The sequence below is a fragment of the Salarias fasciatus genome, chromosome 17 (assembly GCF_902148845.1).
Source record: "Salarias fasciatus chromosome 17, fSalaFa1.1, whole genome shotgun sequence".
Taxonomy (NCBI): Eukaryota; Metazoa; Chordata; class Actinopteri; order Blenniiformes; family Blenniidae; genus Salarias; species Salarias fasciatus.
The window spans coordinates 5,500,370-5,514,276 of record NC_043761.1 but is presented as its reverse complement, the minus strand read 5'-3'; the positions used below and the strand labels follow the sequence as shown (position 1 = coordinate 5,514,276).

General features: G+C 41.3%; 3 protein-coding genes across 3 annotated transcripts; all 3 read left to right on the top strand.

Annotated features, from left to right (window-relative positions):
- The first annotated feature begins 175 nt into the window (after positions 1–175).
- pwp1 (PWP1 homolog, endonuclein) lies at positions 176–5,581 on the top strand. Its single transcript, XM_030113411.1, has 15 exons — positions 176–338; positions 693–751; positions 1,057–1,220; positions 1,314–1,399; positions 2,288–2,384; positions 2,468–2,578; positions 2,664–2,794; positions 3,034–3,110; positions 3,356–3,452; positions 3,530–3,591; positions 3,658–3,769; positions 4,096–4,186; positions 4,664–4,785; positions 4,875–4,980; positions 5,065–5,581. The coding sequence occupies exons 1-15, from the start codon at positions 273–275 to the stop codon at positions 5,157–5,159; spliced, it is 1,476 nt and encodes a 491-aa protein (XP_029969271.1). The 5' UTR covers positions 176–272; the 3' UTR covers positions 5,160–5,581.
- A 555-nt stretch (positions 5,582–6,136) lies between these two features.
- mrpl42 (mitochondrial ribosomal protein L42) lies at positions 6,137–7,892 on the top strand. The gene is made up of 5 exons (XM_030113539.1): positions 6,137–6,256; positions 6,495–6,549; positions 6,830–6,914; positions 7,079–7,242; positions 7,788–7,892. Exons 1-5 carry the CDS (start codon positions 6,178–6,180, stop codon positions 7,831–7,833), a joined length of 429 nt encoding a protein of 142 aa, XP_029969399.1. The 5' UTR covers positions 6,137–6,177; the 3' UTR covers positions 7,834–7,892.
- Positions 7,893–9,010: 1,118 nt separating this feature from the next.
- On the top strand, positions 9,011–13,341 carry ube2nb (ubiquitin-conjugating enzyme E2Nb). Its single transcript, XM_030113640.1, has 4 exons — positions 9,011–9,125; positions 10,883–11,129; positions 11,781–11,921; positions 12,801–13,341. Exons 1-4 carry the CDS (start codon positions 9,096–9,098, stop codon positions 12,839–12,841), a joined length of 459 nt encoding a protein of 152 aa, XP_029969500.1. The 5' UTR covers positions 9,011–9,095; the 3' UTR covers positions 12,842–13,341.
- The last annotated feature ends 566 nt before the right edge of the window (positions 13,342–13,907 follow it).

Genomic DNA, 13,907 nt, shown 5'->3' with positions numbered 1-13,907 from the left:
ACTAAAATAATAGCATAATATTGTAAACTAATCTAACACCCCTCTCGTCTGACATTTGCCTGCATAATAATCGCATTAAAGTGTGTTTTATTTAATTTCGTTGTATTTTTGATCAGGCACCGTTTTGAACAGACTACTGTCTGCGACACGGGGTCCTTTCACGCACACGTGTACGCCCACTGCGTGCCCGGAGTGAGACGCTGTTTGAAACCAATTCTTCCCCTTTATCTTTCTCTTTGTTGCTGGTTGTTGAATCGCTCCGTTTCTCCGCGATGAGCGCCCAGATCACCTGTGTCGGCTGGGTGAAGCGAGGCGTTGCCAAGGCAACCCCGGATAAAGTAAGTTACTCCAACTTTGTGTTGTGGAGCTAGCTGGCGTTAGCCACCTGGAAGCTAACATGTCAACATGGCATCATTTACAATTCCTGGAAGATTATGCTATTGTTCTTTAACTGACAACGATTAACAAGCAGTGTTGAAATTTTGAGTAATGTCTGATATATAAGATCTGTTTATGGGAAAACTAAATAGCGGGTCTGTTTCAAGTCAAGTCTTTAATACTGTTTATTTTGCTCTGATTCGATTACAGTTGAGCAGTCTGTATGTTAGCTTCAAATGATGATGTTAAGAGCATGTGGTTTGATGTTCTATTTGTTTATATATCGTTTAACCACTTCTTATTTTTGACTGCAGGTTGAGTTGAGCCAAGAAGAACTGCAGAGAATCATCACTGAGGCTAAAGAGGAGTTGGGGTATGTTCAGATAAAGAAACACACAAACACACTCGCTATATAATTAGTTTTTTCTACTGAGAAGTGAAGACAGCAAGTCCTTTTTGTAATTGGTTGCAGCTGTGAATTTGGCCTGTGATGCATCTTACTGGTACAAAGATTTCAGCTCCACACTGAGAACTTGTTTAAACAGATGAATCTCTTACCTACCTTATTTAAGTGTCCTCTTGTTAATAAAATTGATCTGGATCCTACCTCTGGCATCCCAGTTTGTCACTTCCTTGCTAATTTATGTGGGATTTTTTTTTTTTTTTTTTTTTGCTCAGGGAACTGGAGGCAGGGGAGGAAGAGGAGGAGGACGAAGGTGTGTCGCTTGAACAAAACGACGCTGCAGGTGCTGAAGCTATCGAGGATGAGAACCGCGGAACAAAGGAAGACGATGATGAACTGGCAGAGTACGGGCTGGATAAATATGATGAAGAGGACACAGGTGAAGGAGTTCATTTGTTTGATGTCACGTTTTAGTTTTTGTCTCTCTGAGTCTGTTGTGCAGACTGATCCTGATTTTCTGTCTCAATTTCAGTGACGGCTAACCTCGGCGACAGTCTGGCAGGACTCACAGTTTACAGCTGCAACGAGGATGATCCTTATATCACTATTAAAGACACTGTGAGTAGCTTCTGCGGTTACCTGCTGACATTTTCTGCAGTTTCTTTTCTACGGAAGTATCCTGCTATTGAACCCATTTCTAATTCAGGCAGAGGTTATGTTAATATTTAGGCTATAAAATGACACAAATGTGCATAAAGTGAAAGCTTCTGCATATTTTTTTAAGGTAGTTTCTTGTTTGAGTATCTTACAGTTCTTCAATATTGTGGGTTTTTTTCACTGTACTGATTTCAAAATGTGTGAGAAGCTGGTGAGTAAATAAGTGGTGATCTGTGTTTCTGGTGGTTTGAGCTTTTCAGATCCCGTAGTTTTGACAAATTGTGCCATGTTTACAGTAAAGTTGTTAAATCTTCCTGTATATCTAACATTCCTATAGATTTCTCCTTTGTCAGTCTAAACCAGGGGTGTCAAACACATATTAGCCCAATCTCATCTTGGGTGAGCCGGACCAGGAAAATACTGCCATGCAAAAATTTACATTCAAACTTTTCTTTGCTGTGGTGAAGAGTATACGCGATGACAATGTCAGTATTTTTGAAAAACCAAACAATTACTACCAAAAATGACTAGAATTTCAACACGAAGCCAGTTATAGCGAAGCCTTCTGCTGCAAAATACAGTGAAGTGTTTTAAAAAAAAAAAAAAACTCTCTTGTAGTTCTTGTATTATGCATGGTTTTCCAAACTGACCCTGACCAGGCAGCTAGCTTTCATGGCAGCATCATTGATATCTCAGCAAGGGTCTCATTGTTGTATTGAAATTTATTATTACAAAAAATAAATCAATTTCTTTTGAGATTTTGAACATTTTTCCTGGTGGTTAAGCTGGATTGGAGCCTCTTCCCTTAATCTGAAAAAGGCTTTAGGATAATTACTTTACCTCTTTCAGGATCAATATGAGCGTGAAGATTTCCAGATTAAACCCGGGGACAACCTCATCCTGGCAGGGAAAGCGGAGAAGGACTGCTGCAATTTGGAGATCTTTGGTGAAAACCTTCGTTTGTTTATTAAATAGGATAAAAAAAGTTTTGATTTCGCTTCCATGTTTTCACACAACGATGTTCTCCAGTTTACAACTCCGAGGAGGACTCTCTGTACGTCCATCACGACGTTCTGCTGCCAGCCTACCCGCTGTGTGTGGAGTGGCTCAGCTTCGACCCCAACCCTTCGGAGACGTCATGTGAGGAACCCGCCGTGCTTTCTCTAGTCTGAGCCGGCTCATGTCGCTCTTCAGTGAAGGTTAAAACAAACCGCGTCTCCCGCAGCGAACTACGCAGCCGTGGGCAACATGACTCCTCAGATCGACGTGTGGGACCTGGACGTGGTGGACTGCCTGGAGCCGGTGTTCTCCCTCGGCAGCAAGCAGGCCTCAAAGAAGAAGAAGAAGAGCAAGAAGGTTTGGAAGTCACTGTGTGATCGCATTAAACACGTGTAATGAATTCAGGTCAGAATTTGTGCTATCTTCGTTCTGTGCACGAGATCTCTTGGGGTTTTTTTTTTCTTTTTCCTCCATTTGTTCACATTTGCACAGTCATCCACAGAGAGAACATGCAAACTCTGCACAGGAAGTCTGTTCACCGTCGTGTTAACGTAGAGCTGTTTTAACACTTTGCTGCCTGTTTGTTCCGGTACCAGGCGGCAGCGGCGGCGGCAGAACCCGTGGAGGGACACACAGACGCCGTGCTGGATTTATCCTGGAACAAACTGATCAGGTCGGCATCATCCTGCGGCTCGGTTTTGGCCCACGGACCTCGTGTTTGACACCCTTGAGCTACATTAACAATTAGGTGACATCCAAGACTTAAAGAAGAGAGAATTTAATGCGACAGCTCTCAGATCAAGTCAGGAAGTCAGAAAGTGCTTGATTTTTACCTTAATGAGTCTAAGATTTTCAACAAACCTAACATAACCCCCTTCGGATGCTCACATGAATGTAATCTGTGTCATTGTCGCTCAGGAACGTGTTGGCCAGTGGATCTGCAGACGACACCGTCATCCTCTGGGATATCTCTCAAGGCAAACCAGCCACGACTCTGCGCAGACACACCGATAAGGTACCCGGCCGGCGGGTTCTGTGCGTTTGCCGCCCTGAAATCCAGACCTGATAGAAACACCGCCTTCCTCCGTTCAGGTCCAGACCGTGACGTTCCACCCGTTCGAGGCCCAAACGCTGATTTCAGGATCATACGACAAGTACGAGCTCCGCGCCCGAACGTGAAGCGAACGTCGTGTTTCCGGCTGACGCTGTTCCTCTTTCAGGACGACGGTTCTGTACGACTGCCGGAGCCCCGACAGCAGCTACCGGACCTGGAGGTTCAGCGGACAAGTGGAGCGTCTGGTCTGGAACCATTTCTCACCCTGTAACTTCCTGGTGAGGAGATTCTCTCATTTCACTCCCGAATGGCGAAACAAGGCCGTCCTGGACTTAATTAATTTCTTCGAATGGTGTCAGAGGGGGAAAACTAACTGCAAAAATTAGATTTACCTGTAATGAAACATTAAAATATGAATCTAATAGTACAAGTGAACTCAATAAGGAAGTATATAAATTCATATTTTCTCATATTCTTCAGTCTGTGTTTGGCCTTTCAACCACACTTGGTGAAGGATTTAAACATGTCTTTTGTTTTAATTGTGATGTCTGGGAATCTAAATCTGTTTCTTTTGTTACGTTCTGTGGTAAACGGTCTGTTTCAGTCCAGCACAGAGGACGGCTTCGTCTACTGCCTGGACGCACGCTCAGATAAACCCGTGTTCACGCTCAAAGCGCACGATGAAGAGGTGTCAGGTGGGTAGGAACGTGTGTTTGACAGTAAATTCTAAACACTGTGAAAGTCAGAATTTGACATCAAGTGTTCTGGAGCGGTCCAAACGTGTCCTCTTAATTTTAATCTCAGCAGGTATGAACCCATTGTGACGATGTTGTAAAATAAACGATGCCGTTTTTGGCAAATGCATCACAGTTTTTTCTTTCAGTTTCACCCAAAATACAACCAAACCATGCACTATGAACTTGCTCACAGATTCAAGTCCGCTAACCTTTTCAGTTGCATCAGTGTTTTCTTGGTGTGAAGTTTGCTAATGCTACTCAAACAGTGTGACTCTCGGTTCAAAGCACATTGTGCTCGTGTTCTGATCGGTGCTGATCTATAATTAATATTAAAGTCTTCAGTTACAGACTCACCCTCGCATTGCTTCAGCCTCAGGATGGATTTTTTAACGCAGCTCTCTGTGGATTTTCTCCGACACCTTCTTGTGCCTGCAGGTCTGGACCTCAGCAGCCAAATCAAAGGATGCCTCGTCACGTCCTCGGCTGACAAACACGTCAAGATCTGGGACATTTTGGGCAACAAACCCAGCCTGGTGCACACACGCGACATGAAAATGGTGAGAAGATCAACTTCCAGCGTGTCGCAGGAGGTTTTTATTGTGTTTTTCGATGCACGGGTCTGAAAGCTTGAGTGTTTTCTGTGCAGGGCGTGCTGTTCTGTACTGCCTGTTGCCCCGACCTGCCGTTCGTTTACGCCTTTGGAGGGCAGAAGGAAGGCCTGCGGGTTTGGGACATCAGCGACGTTGCAGCAGGTACGCGTTCTTAAATGAAGATAGCACGAGTGCCTGTTTAGTGTTTTTGTCAATGCTCAGCGATGTTCTGACTCTCTGTTTCAGTGACGGAGGTGTTTGGGAACAGGGAGCGACTGGTGGCCCAAACAGCATCACAGGCTTCCAGCTCTGCAGCCACGTCTGACATGGAAGTGTCGTAGTGAGGGTCCTGAAGAAAAGCCAACCCGTGAACATGAACGAACTGAGAAACGCCGTCCAGCCTCAGCGCTTCGCTGCGCAGTCGCAGGTTTCTGGGGAAAGACTTGGATATGATGAGGCTGGATGCGATGACTGCAGGCCTGGAGAAAACAGGAAAACAGGAGCTCGCAGTAGCATCACTTCCAAAGAAATACGTCAAGCAACATTTTCAGTTCATTTCCAATTTTGAGTTTGCTATTTAAACTGTTGATCCTACTTTTGAGTTCTGCTCAATTTTCTTTTGCCTGTACTATAAATAATGTATTGTGCCCCACTGAAAACACAGATTTATATTTGGACATGCATTCCTGAGTTACGACTAAAAAAACAACCTTAATAGACATAAAAAATAGTATGTATTCAATAAATACATTTCATTATTACATTTCTATGTTGATCTCTCATTTTTTACATGATTGTTTTCAATAAAGCTGATTGAGATGGAGGATGGATGGAGGTCAGAATTAAAAGTTTGATGTCCTCAGAGAAAATTACTTTTGGAAGTAGAATAAGTTCAAGAAGAAAATGAACTAAAATGTGTATTCTGATGTAATTGTGTGTACTGGACTTTTGAAGACATTCACAATATTTCTACTGTTTGAAATGTGATTAGCCGAAGCACACCTAAGAAATATGGTAAGAAGAATGATGAGAAAGCTCGACAGACTGCACAAGTTTAAGCCTGATTGATTTTTTTTTTTAAAAAGGTGAAAAAGCAAACATGATGGAAATGTTCAAGACAAATGTAGAAGGGGCTCACACCATTTGGTGTCTTGATAAAATAATATATTTAGAGGTAAAGAAAAAGATTTTGGAATTGCAAAAAGCATAATACCTTTTTGAATGGGTCAATAATGATATATATATATTATTTTATTTATTTATTTTTACGTAAAAGAATGCTGTCTGACATGGAACTAGAACTAGAAATTTGTCATGCACGGAACTATTTCAGCGCTGCACACGTGCTAATAACCAGGCATGGCTTCGGGTCGTTTGTTTAATCTTCATGGCGTTTTATATCAACTGCGAAACATCTCCAAGCAGCGATGTCTACAAAGTAAGTTCTCCGTGCGCATTTACTGAAAGTGGTGTTATATTTACAGAGATTACCTGTTACAGCTTTTTATAAAGAGATTGATATGTGCTAAGCTAACGGAAGCTAACAGAAGCTAACCTTGACTCCAGGATGTAAACAAAGTCTGGCAGTTTAATTCACTGAAGCTCAAGAAATGAAATGGAAAATGTGTGTTTTTGCATGCTTAACTCATTACGCCTCTCTTTTTTTCCAACTGTAGGTTGTTTGCTTCCAGTAAGACAAAAAACCGGTGGCCATTTACTGGACCTAAACTGGTATGTAAATTATTTATAAATATATTTAGAAATAATCAAATATATGTCTGGCTAATTTGTTAGTTAATATTTTTGATAATATATGTAGTGAATGAGAGCGCTGCCTCAAGAAATACTGGAGTTAACTAGCTATTTTGTTGCATTCTTTGGCTCTATTTCATTTTTATCCAATCAGCTGTAGCTTGAATTGCACGCATGAGTGTAAACATTGGGAGATGTTGGCACCTTGGCAAGACATCTGTTCCTGAGACTCACTAACTTTTTAATCTCTGTATTTCAGTAATGTGGAAATTGGTGTGACCTCGGATGGGAAAACTATCGTGTGTTACCATCCTGCTGCCGACATTCCATATGAGCTTACCCAGGTAAGAGAGACTACATCCCAGAGGTCACACCTGGTCAGGAGGAGGCACATCCGTTTAACATATAAAATGACATTGAAGAACAGCAGACAATCTGCTGATTAAGCCGATTGATAACTGATAACCAGCACATGTCAAACATTCAAGTGATCCGGATATCTTTGCAGCCTATCGAGAGACCAGACCCCGTGAACGACGCTGCTGAGACCCACGATCAGGTCTTGAAAGCCCACCTCAGCAAGGACGTGCTGAAGAACAACCTGGGGCCGACGGAGGAGGAGCTGGGGAAGATGTTTTACACCACCAAGCATCAGTTTTATCCAAAAGGACAGTAAGTATACAAACAAACAGCAGAGGACACAAGTGTCAGAGGTGACTCTAAATCTCTTCAGATGTGAGTGGAACTGAGGGAATGATTAGTGCACATTGTAAGACCCTTTCTGCATGTGGGAAGCCATATGTGTAATATCAAGTTAGGTACAACTCCTCCTAGTCTTTTCTGAATTCATTGTAGTAATTAAGATTTTTAAGAATTTTAACTCATGTTACCTGATAAAGCTTCACATTATTCTGTGGAATAATCTGAAAACTCTGAAAATAAATATCCAAAAAGGATCAGGCTCAAACTTAATCAAACATTGTTAAACAACGAGCTGCAGCTTTGAAACCAGTAGACTTTAGTTTAGAGATTCAAAATATACAAGAATGATAAGAACTACTTGTTTTATTACAATACTTTTTTTAGATTAGTTCTTTAATAGTACTGGCCAATACAAGGAAAATCAGGTTGTTAGCTCAGATAAATAGTTTAATAAGATGAACTTGAACTTTTTTACTTTTTAATCAATTTCAATTGTTGTGTTTTGTTATTCACAGGTATCACATGAGGCGCATCAACAAAAATCCACCCAAGGATCGATAGTGGAAGAACAGACTTTGGAAAAAAATTGTTGCAATAATGTATAATAAACTGTTAAATAAGTAGATGATTGACTGTCTTTACTGCTTTCAGACACTTGGTGCAAAAATGCATCAGACAAATGTTTCTTTGAGGGAAACATCAATGCCCCGTATTGGTTTAATTGTATTGTCCTTTTTGTTTCTAATGATCAAACTGATATAAAATTCCCAGGAGCGTAAAGGTGTGTTACATATTCTAGCAAGTAGATATATTGAGAGAAATTCTTTTCCACAGCATTTGCAACAACAAATGTAAAACTTGGACATCAACAATCAAAGATTTCAGTGAGCAGGATTGCTTTTTCAGCATACAGTAATCAAGTAGTCCAAGCAACACATTCTCAAAGAAAGAAAGGTAAAATGATTTTCAATATTGAATTATTATTCTTTGAGGGCATTTGTTACAAAAACTACATTTTACACCAACGTCTTTCTTAAATCTGTCTATTATATATGTTTTAGAAAGATATATTGTAAGGATAGAACAATGATTGGATTGACAGATTCCACAGGTGTTTCTGTTGGATTTGAACAGGTGAGTTTGTGAACATCAAGTCTCTTTTGACATTTAAAAAAAAATAGTGCATCAGATTTGATAAACAGTCAAGCATACTTTCCAGGAGATACAGGGATATTATGTCCTCATATGTGAACAAAGCTGTTTCCTTACTAAAAAAATAACTGTTCTACCCATGTAATGCTTCAAAACCAATTTTCCATAAGACATTTGTTTTCATACAGAATGTCTTCTGTAGTTATGTGGTGAAAAATAATACTTCTCGATGAGAATCCATGAAAGAAAGGCAGTTAAACAGAGACTTTTCAAAATCATGCACCAGGAAAGGTTCAATGTCTCCAGGTTTGGTTAATGTAATGGAGAAAAGTCATATTCCAAATGGAAGATGAATTTTTGAATATTTGCTCTTTTGATGTTAAAAATATTTAGTATGAAAATCCAAGAAGTTGATCTCAACATTTTCAGAAGTGTTCAGACTTATTTCTTCAAATAACGAGACTCATTTTTCCATACAAAGATTAAAGAAAATTTGATCGATTTTCGGTCTCAAGCACGTATTTGCGTCTTCGTGGACGTCCTCTGACGTCATCGCGCTCCGAACGTCGCCCGCAGCCACCGGATGTGTGAGCTCTCTGGCCCCGCCCCCGCAGCTCAGTCAATCCAAGCTGAAGAGAAGGAGTCCGCGGCTAAAAATATAATAACACAAGATGGCCGGTTTGCCTCGTAGGATTATAAAGGTACACATAAGACTGCACAGCACACGTTCATTATTTAAAACTCTTGTATTTCAGAGATAATTTGGAGGAAACACGGACCTGGGGTTAACATAACGGTACCGCCGCTAGCTACGTTAGCTTGTCTCGGGCGAGCCGCTGCTCCGTGTTTTGTTTGTTCCGTTAACTCCCTTCTCCTCTGCCAGAGATTCAGTTTTTACGAGCTTTTTTGTCCAGCTTGATTCCCCGAGAGATTAATTTCGTAATTTGTAACGCGGATGGGTGTATTTTGACATTCCGTGCTTGTCGCCATATGAATGGATTCGCTAATCGAGCTAGGCTAGCTGCTGTAGCCGCTGATTCGCACACATGTCCGGGGCGGCTGCGAATCTGTAATTCACCGACACGGAGAGTGCGTGTGTGTGCGTGTGGATATTTCCAATCTGAAGCGTGTGTTTGTGCGTTGAAAGAGAGAGGCTGAGTTCAGGCCTGTTGCGGTGCGGAACCTTGGCCTTGGGCCCGGCGGAGCTGCGGTGTCCCCGCCTCAGCCCCGCCGCAGCCCGGCCAGACCAGGCCCGGCGGTGGGCGCGATCAGCCTTTTCCGCTCCATCCAGCTTTCATTTCTCAACATTTTTCAGGTTCAGCAGGTTTTCAGCCTCCGAGGCAACGTTGACATAGTGTAAATTCCTCCTAGCTGCTCGTTCTGCTTCCCAATCTGAGCACCATTTGCGAGTTTAACTGAGATTTCACTGCTGTTTATTGCAGATATTTTGTTGCAGCTGTTTGATAATAGCCAGAAATAGCCTGCATATTGCATCCACTATTTTCGTTTTCGTTTTCTCGGCCTTTTTACACCACGTCGCATCATTTTAATAAACCATCACATTCTTTACCCTGATATACCCAATAGCGTTTCTCTCCTTTGATTTGATTTCATGAAACTGTTTTAATCAACATTTCGCATGATGATTGTGATAAAATTTGACAGCAGACATTTGTTCACTGTTTCTAAAATTTTCCTCTTCAAATATTTTAGAAACTTGCATTATAATCCTGAATTCAGTCCATCATTTTTCATTGCGAGCTTAGGTATTTTTTAAAATTCTGATTCTATTTTTAATCGATTAAATCCCTCTCTGCGTGTCGCTGTATATTTTTTGTATATTTTTCCATACAGATGCAACAGGATATCTGAACACAAATGCTAATTGTGCTCTTCTACCTAACATTTAAACTGAATTCTAGAAAGTTCCATTCATGACATCCTGAATAACTTCCACTTCAATACATTGTCACTGGGCTTTTTTTTCTTTTTCAAACTTTTAAATTGTATAAACTGTCTGTAAATGTCAGTATTTTCTCTTCTGAAATGCTTCTCAAATATTTCGTACTTTAACTCATTAATGCGGCTCTTGTGTTTTAGCATTTTAAAGTGCATTGAATGCTACAGATTTTGTTTCTCTTTACTAATTTTTTTTTAAAATAATTATGATCCCCTAAACTGCCCGTTTATTTTTTACAAACTGGATGAATAGGAGGTTGTAAAGCTATAATTACACTTTATTGAAGTATTGTGTGCAGTATGTGAGTGGTGCTTCAGCCAATTAAATAGTTAGATGTTAAATTGTTGTTTACTAACTGAAGTGAAATACTACTTTTCCATTCATCACATACTTACAAATGCCTTGTCTGCCAACACCCCTGCAGCATTTCTTTTTTTCCCTTGTTATTAAGAAATCCCAACATGTGTGTTTTGTGTCTCTCCCTCCGGCCACACCCAGGAGACACAGCGGTTGATGGCAGAGCCCGTCCCCGGGATCACGGCCACGCCTGACGACGGGAACGCACGCTACTTCCACGTGGTCATCGCAGGCCCTCAAGACTCTCCCTTCGAGGGAGGCACATTTAAACTTGAACTATTTCTTCCAGAAGAGTATCCCATGGCAGCTCCCAAAGTGCGATTCATGACCAAAATCTATCACCCCAATGTTGACAAACTGGGAAGAATATGTTTAGACATTTTGAAAGGTAAGAACAGCAAATGAAATTATATTTCTGTGTCCAATAATGATGCGTTTTCAGTGATTTGAGAATTGCCACAGCAATATTGGTTAGTTCACTCTGCTCTAAGTGACAAACACTGTGTGTTTGACATCCACAAGATTAATATTCATGTCATGCATGTGAAAACAAACACGAAGTAGAGACACATACAAAAATCTATTAATACTCATTTGAATTTATATGTATTTGTGCACATTTACACATGCGCTTGTACACATATATACTTGCATATTCATTACATGTATGTAAACCTCTTGTAAATAATCTAAATAAATGAAGTGTCAGTCTGTTTCTGTCACACACACACACACCCACGGTCATGTGACGTATTGTCATTATGTGACTTGGTATCATCAGTACTTTCAGTTCATCACGACACACCCAAAGTGTCGTATATTGGAAAGAATGTCAGAGATGTAGCAGAGTGTGTTTGCAGCCTCACTTATCTGCATTACAGGGCTCATAAATGCTGTTCTTTATGTTGGAAGTCAGAGCAGTTCATCCTGGCCACATTGCCAGAGGGTTTTAAGGCTCTTTATGGTCACCCTCTGCTACGAGCTGTTGCCCGTCCGCTGACCTTGTGTTTCTCCTGTTATCTGAACTCTGTCCATACAGACAAGTGGTCCCCAGCCCTGCAGATCCGTACAGTGTTGCTATCTATCCAGGCGTTATTAAGTGCTCCCAATCCAGACGACCCCCTGGCAAACGACGTCGCAGAGCAGTGGAAGAAAAATGAAAGCCATGCCATTGAGACAGGTGAGTTTCTTTTTTTTTTTTAGCAGCGAAGCTTAATTCAGTTCCAGATCTCTCATTTAGTAAAAATTCACGTCAAATGATTGAAAAGTCCGGCGTCACTTCGTCAGTGGAGGTTTTTCATCATTGAGAAGAGAAACAACACCGTCGACACTGTAATCCGACTCTAAATACAGACGGGAAACGAAAGTGAAAGTGCTGGTGGAGGCTGTGGAGACGGGTTTACTGTGAGCAGAGCAAATCTGGCCCTTCAAACACCAACTAGTTTAAAGCTTACGAAGCTGGTTCTGGGTTCGGGTAAATGTTTATACGTCCAGACTTCAAGTCGGCCAGACTAACTCCAGAATGTCCCGGGATCTGTTGTAAATTCACAAACTGGATCCAGGAAGAGATCAGACCGTCTGACAGAACATCAGATGCGTCTGGCGTCTGGTTTGTCCGTACAATCCCGATTCTCCACCGCACCTTCAGCCGCCCGGCATTTTCACAGCAGACATTAAATCAAGACGCCGTTACAGAAAACTTAACAAAATTAAAGCTGAAACGTAACGTGATGAGTCAGAAAAGTTTAAAAAAAAAACAACAGGAGAACGTTCCTCCACCGTAATTATACTCCATTAGGAATATAATCACTGTATTTTGTTGTTTTTGGTGGCGGTGGAACAAACAGGCGTCTGAGACACACGTGGCTTCAGGTATTTAGGAAACAGTGCTGATGGTGGAGAACGACACGTCTCCACTCCAAACGCTGAGGCGTCAGTAGTTTGATTCTGTTTGTTGTGGTAGTTTGTTGGATGAAGCCCCTCCCTCCAGACAGCACTCACAGCCAACACTCCTCTCTCTTCTGTGTGTGTGTGTGTGTGTGTGTGTTTTCCCCCGCAGCCCGAACATGGACCAGGCTCTACGCAGGCCCCGAAGCATAGAAGAGAGACGAGGGCGTCTGAATGTGATCCACACAATGTACTCCTATTCTGTCAACATTTGAATTTAAACGGACACACACACACACACACACACACACACACACACACACACACACACACACACACACACACACACACACACACACACACAAAGAGTTAAAAAAAAAGATTATAAGTCCACATGTATTTGAAAGAAATGACAAGATTTACTGCTGCAGACCTCTGGGTGACTTATTTTCCTCTCTAAGACGCGTTAAATGTGTGTTAGCCTTTTTTCTTTCTTTCTTTCTTTCTTTTCTTTTCTTTTTTTCTTTTCTCCTGTGTTGCTATTTAAAATGCATGGACAGAGAATGACACCCTCCCCACTACAGTCTTAAAAAGAAATCACATGCAATATGTTGTTCTGATATCTCGGCACATGCTGGTACGTTTGCAAAACTATACATGCATTAAAGCTGTCCTTCTTTTAACACACGCATTACTTGTCAACACATTTTGTGCACCCGGGTTGGCGCAGCGCTTCACCACACACACACACACACACACATACGCACACACACACACACACACACACACACACTCTCTAAAAGTTTCTCTCCACGGCTAACAGCGTTGAGTTGGCGTTCTCCAGCAGATGTAATTATATCTCTGTATTCATTATTTGCATCTTTAACAGTTTTAGCTTGGTAGAGAAGACGGATTAATACTCTCGTACGACTCGTGCCTGCTTAGATGAAAACGATGTTGAACGTGTTCTCGATGGTAGTGTCGTTCAGATTTCTTTTTTAAAATGTTCAGACCTGGTGGGACGGTTTGGGGAGGGTGAGCCCGACACTTCCACATGCTTAAAAAGTCGTCTCCAACACGTTGAGGAGGGTAGATTAACACGCACGGCGTTGAAGTGACGTAGCAGACAATGTGTTGAAAATTATTCTTTTTTTAAGAGTGTAGGAAGCTTTTTTCTTTGATTTGACTGTCTGTCCATGCTTTTTTTTTTTTTTTTTAAACATTCACTCTTTATTTTCAGTGTTATTTTGTTTTTCAAAAGTTAACAAAAAAAAAAAAA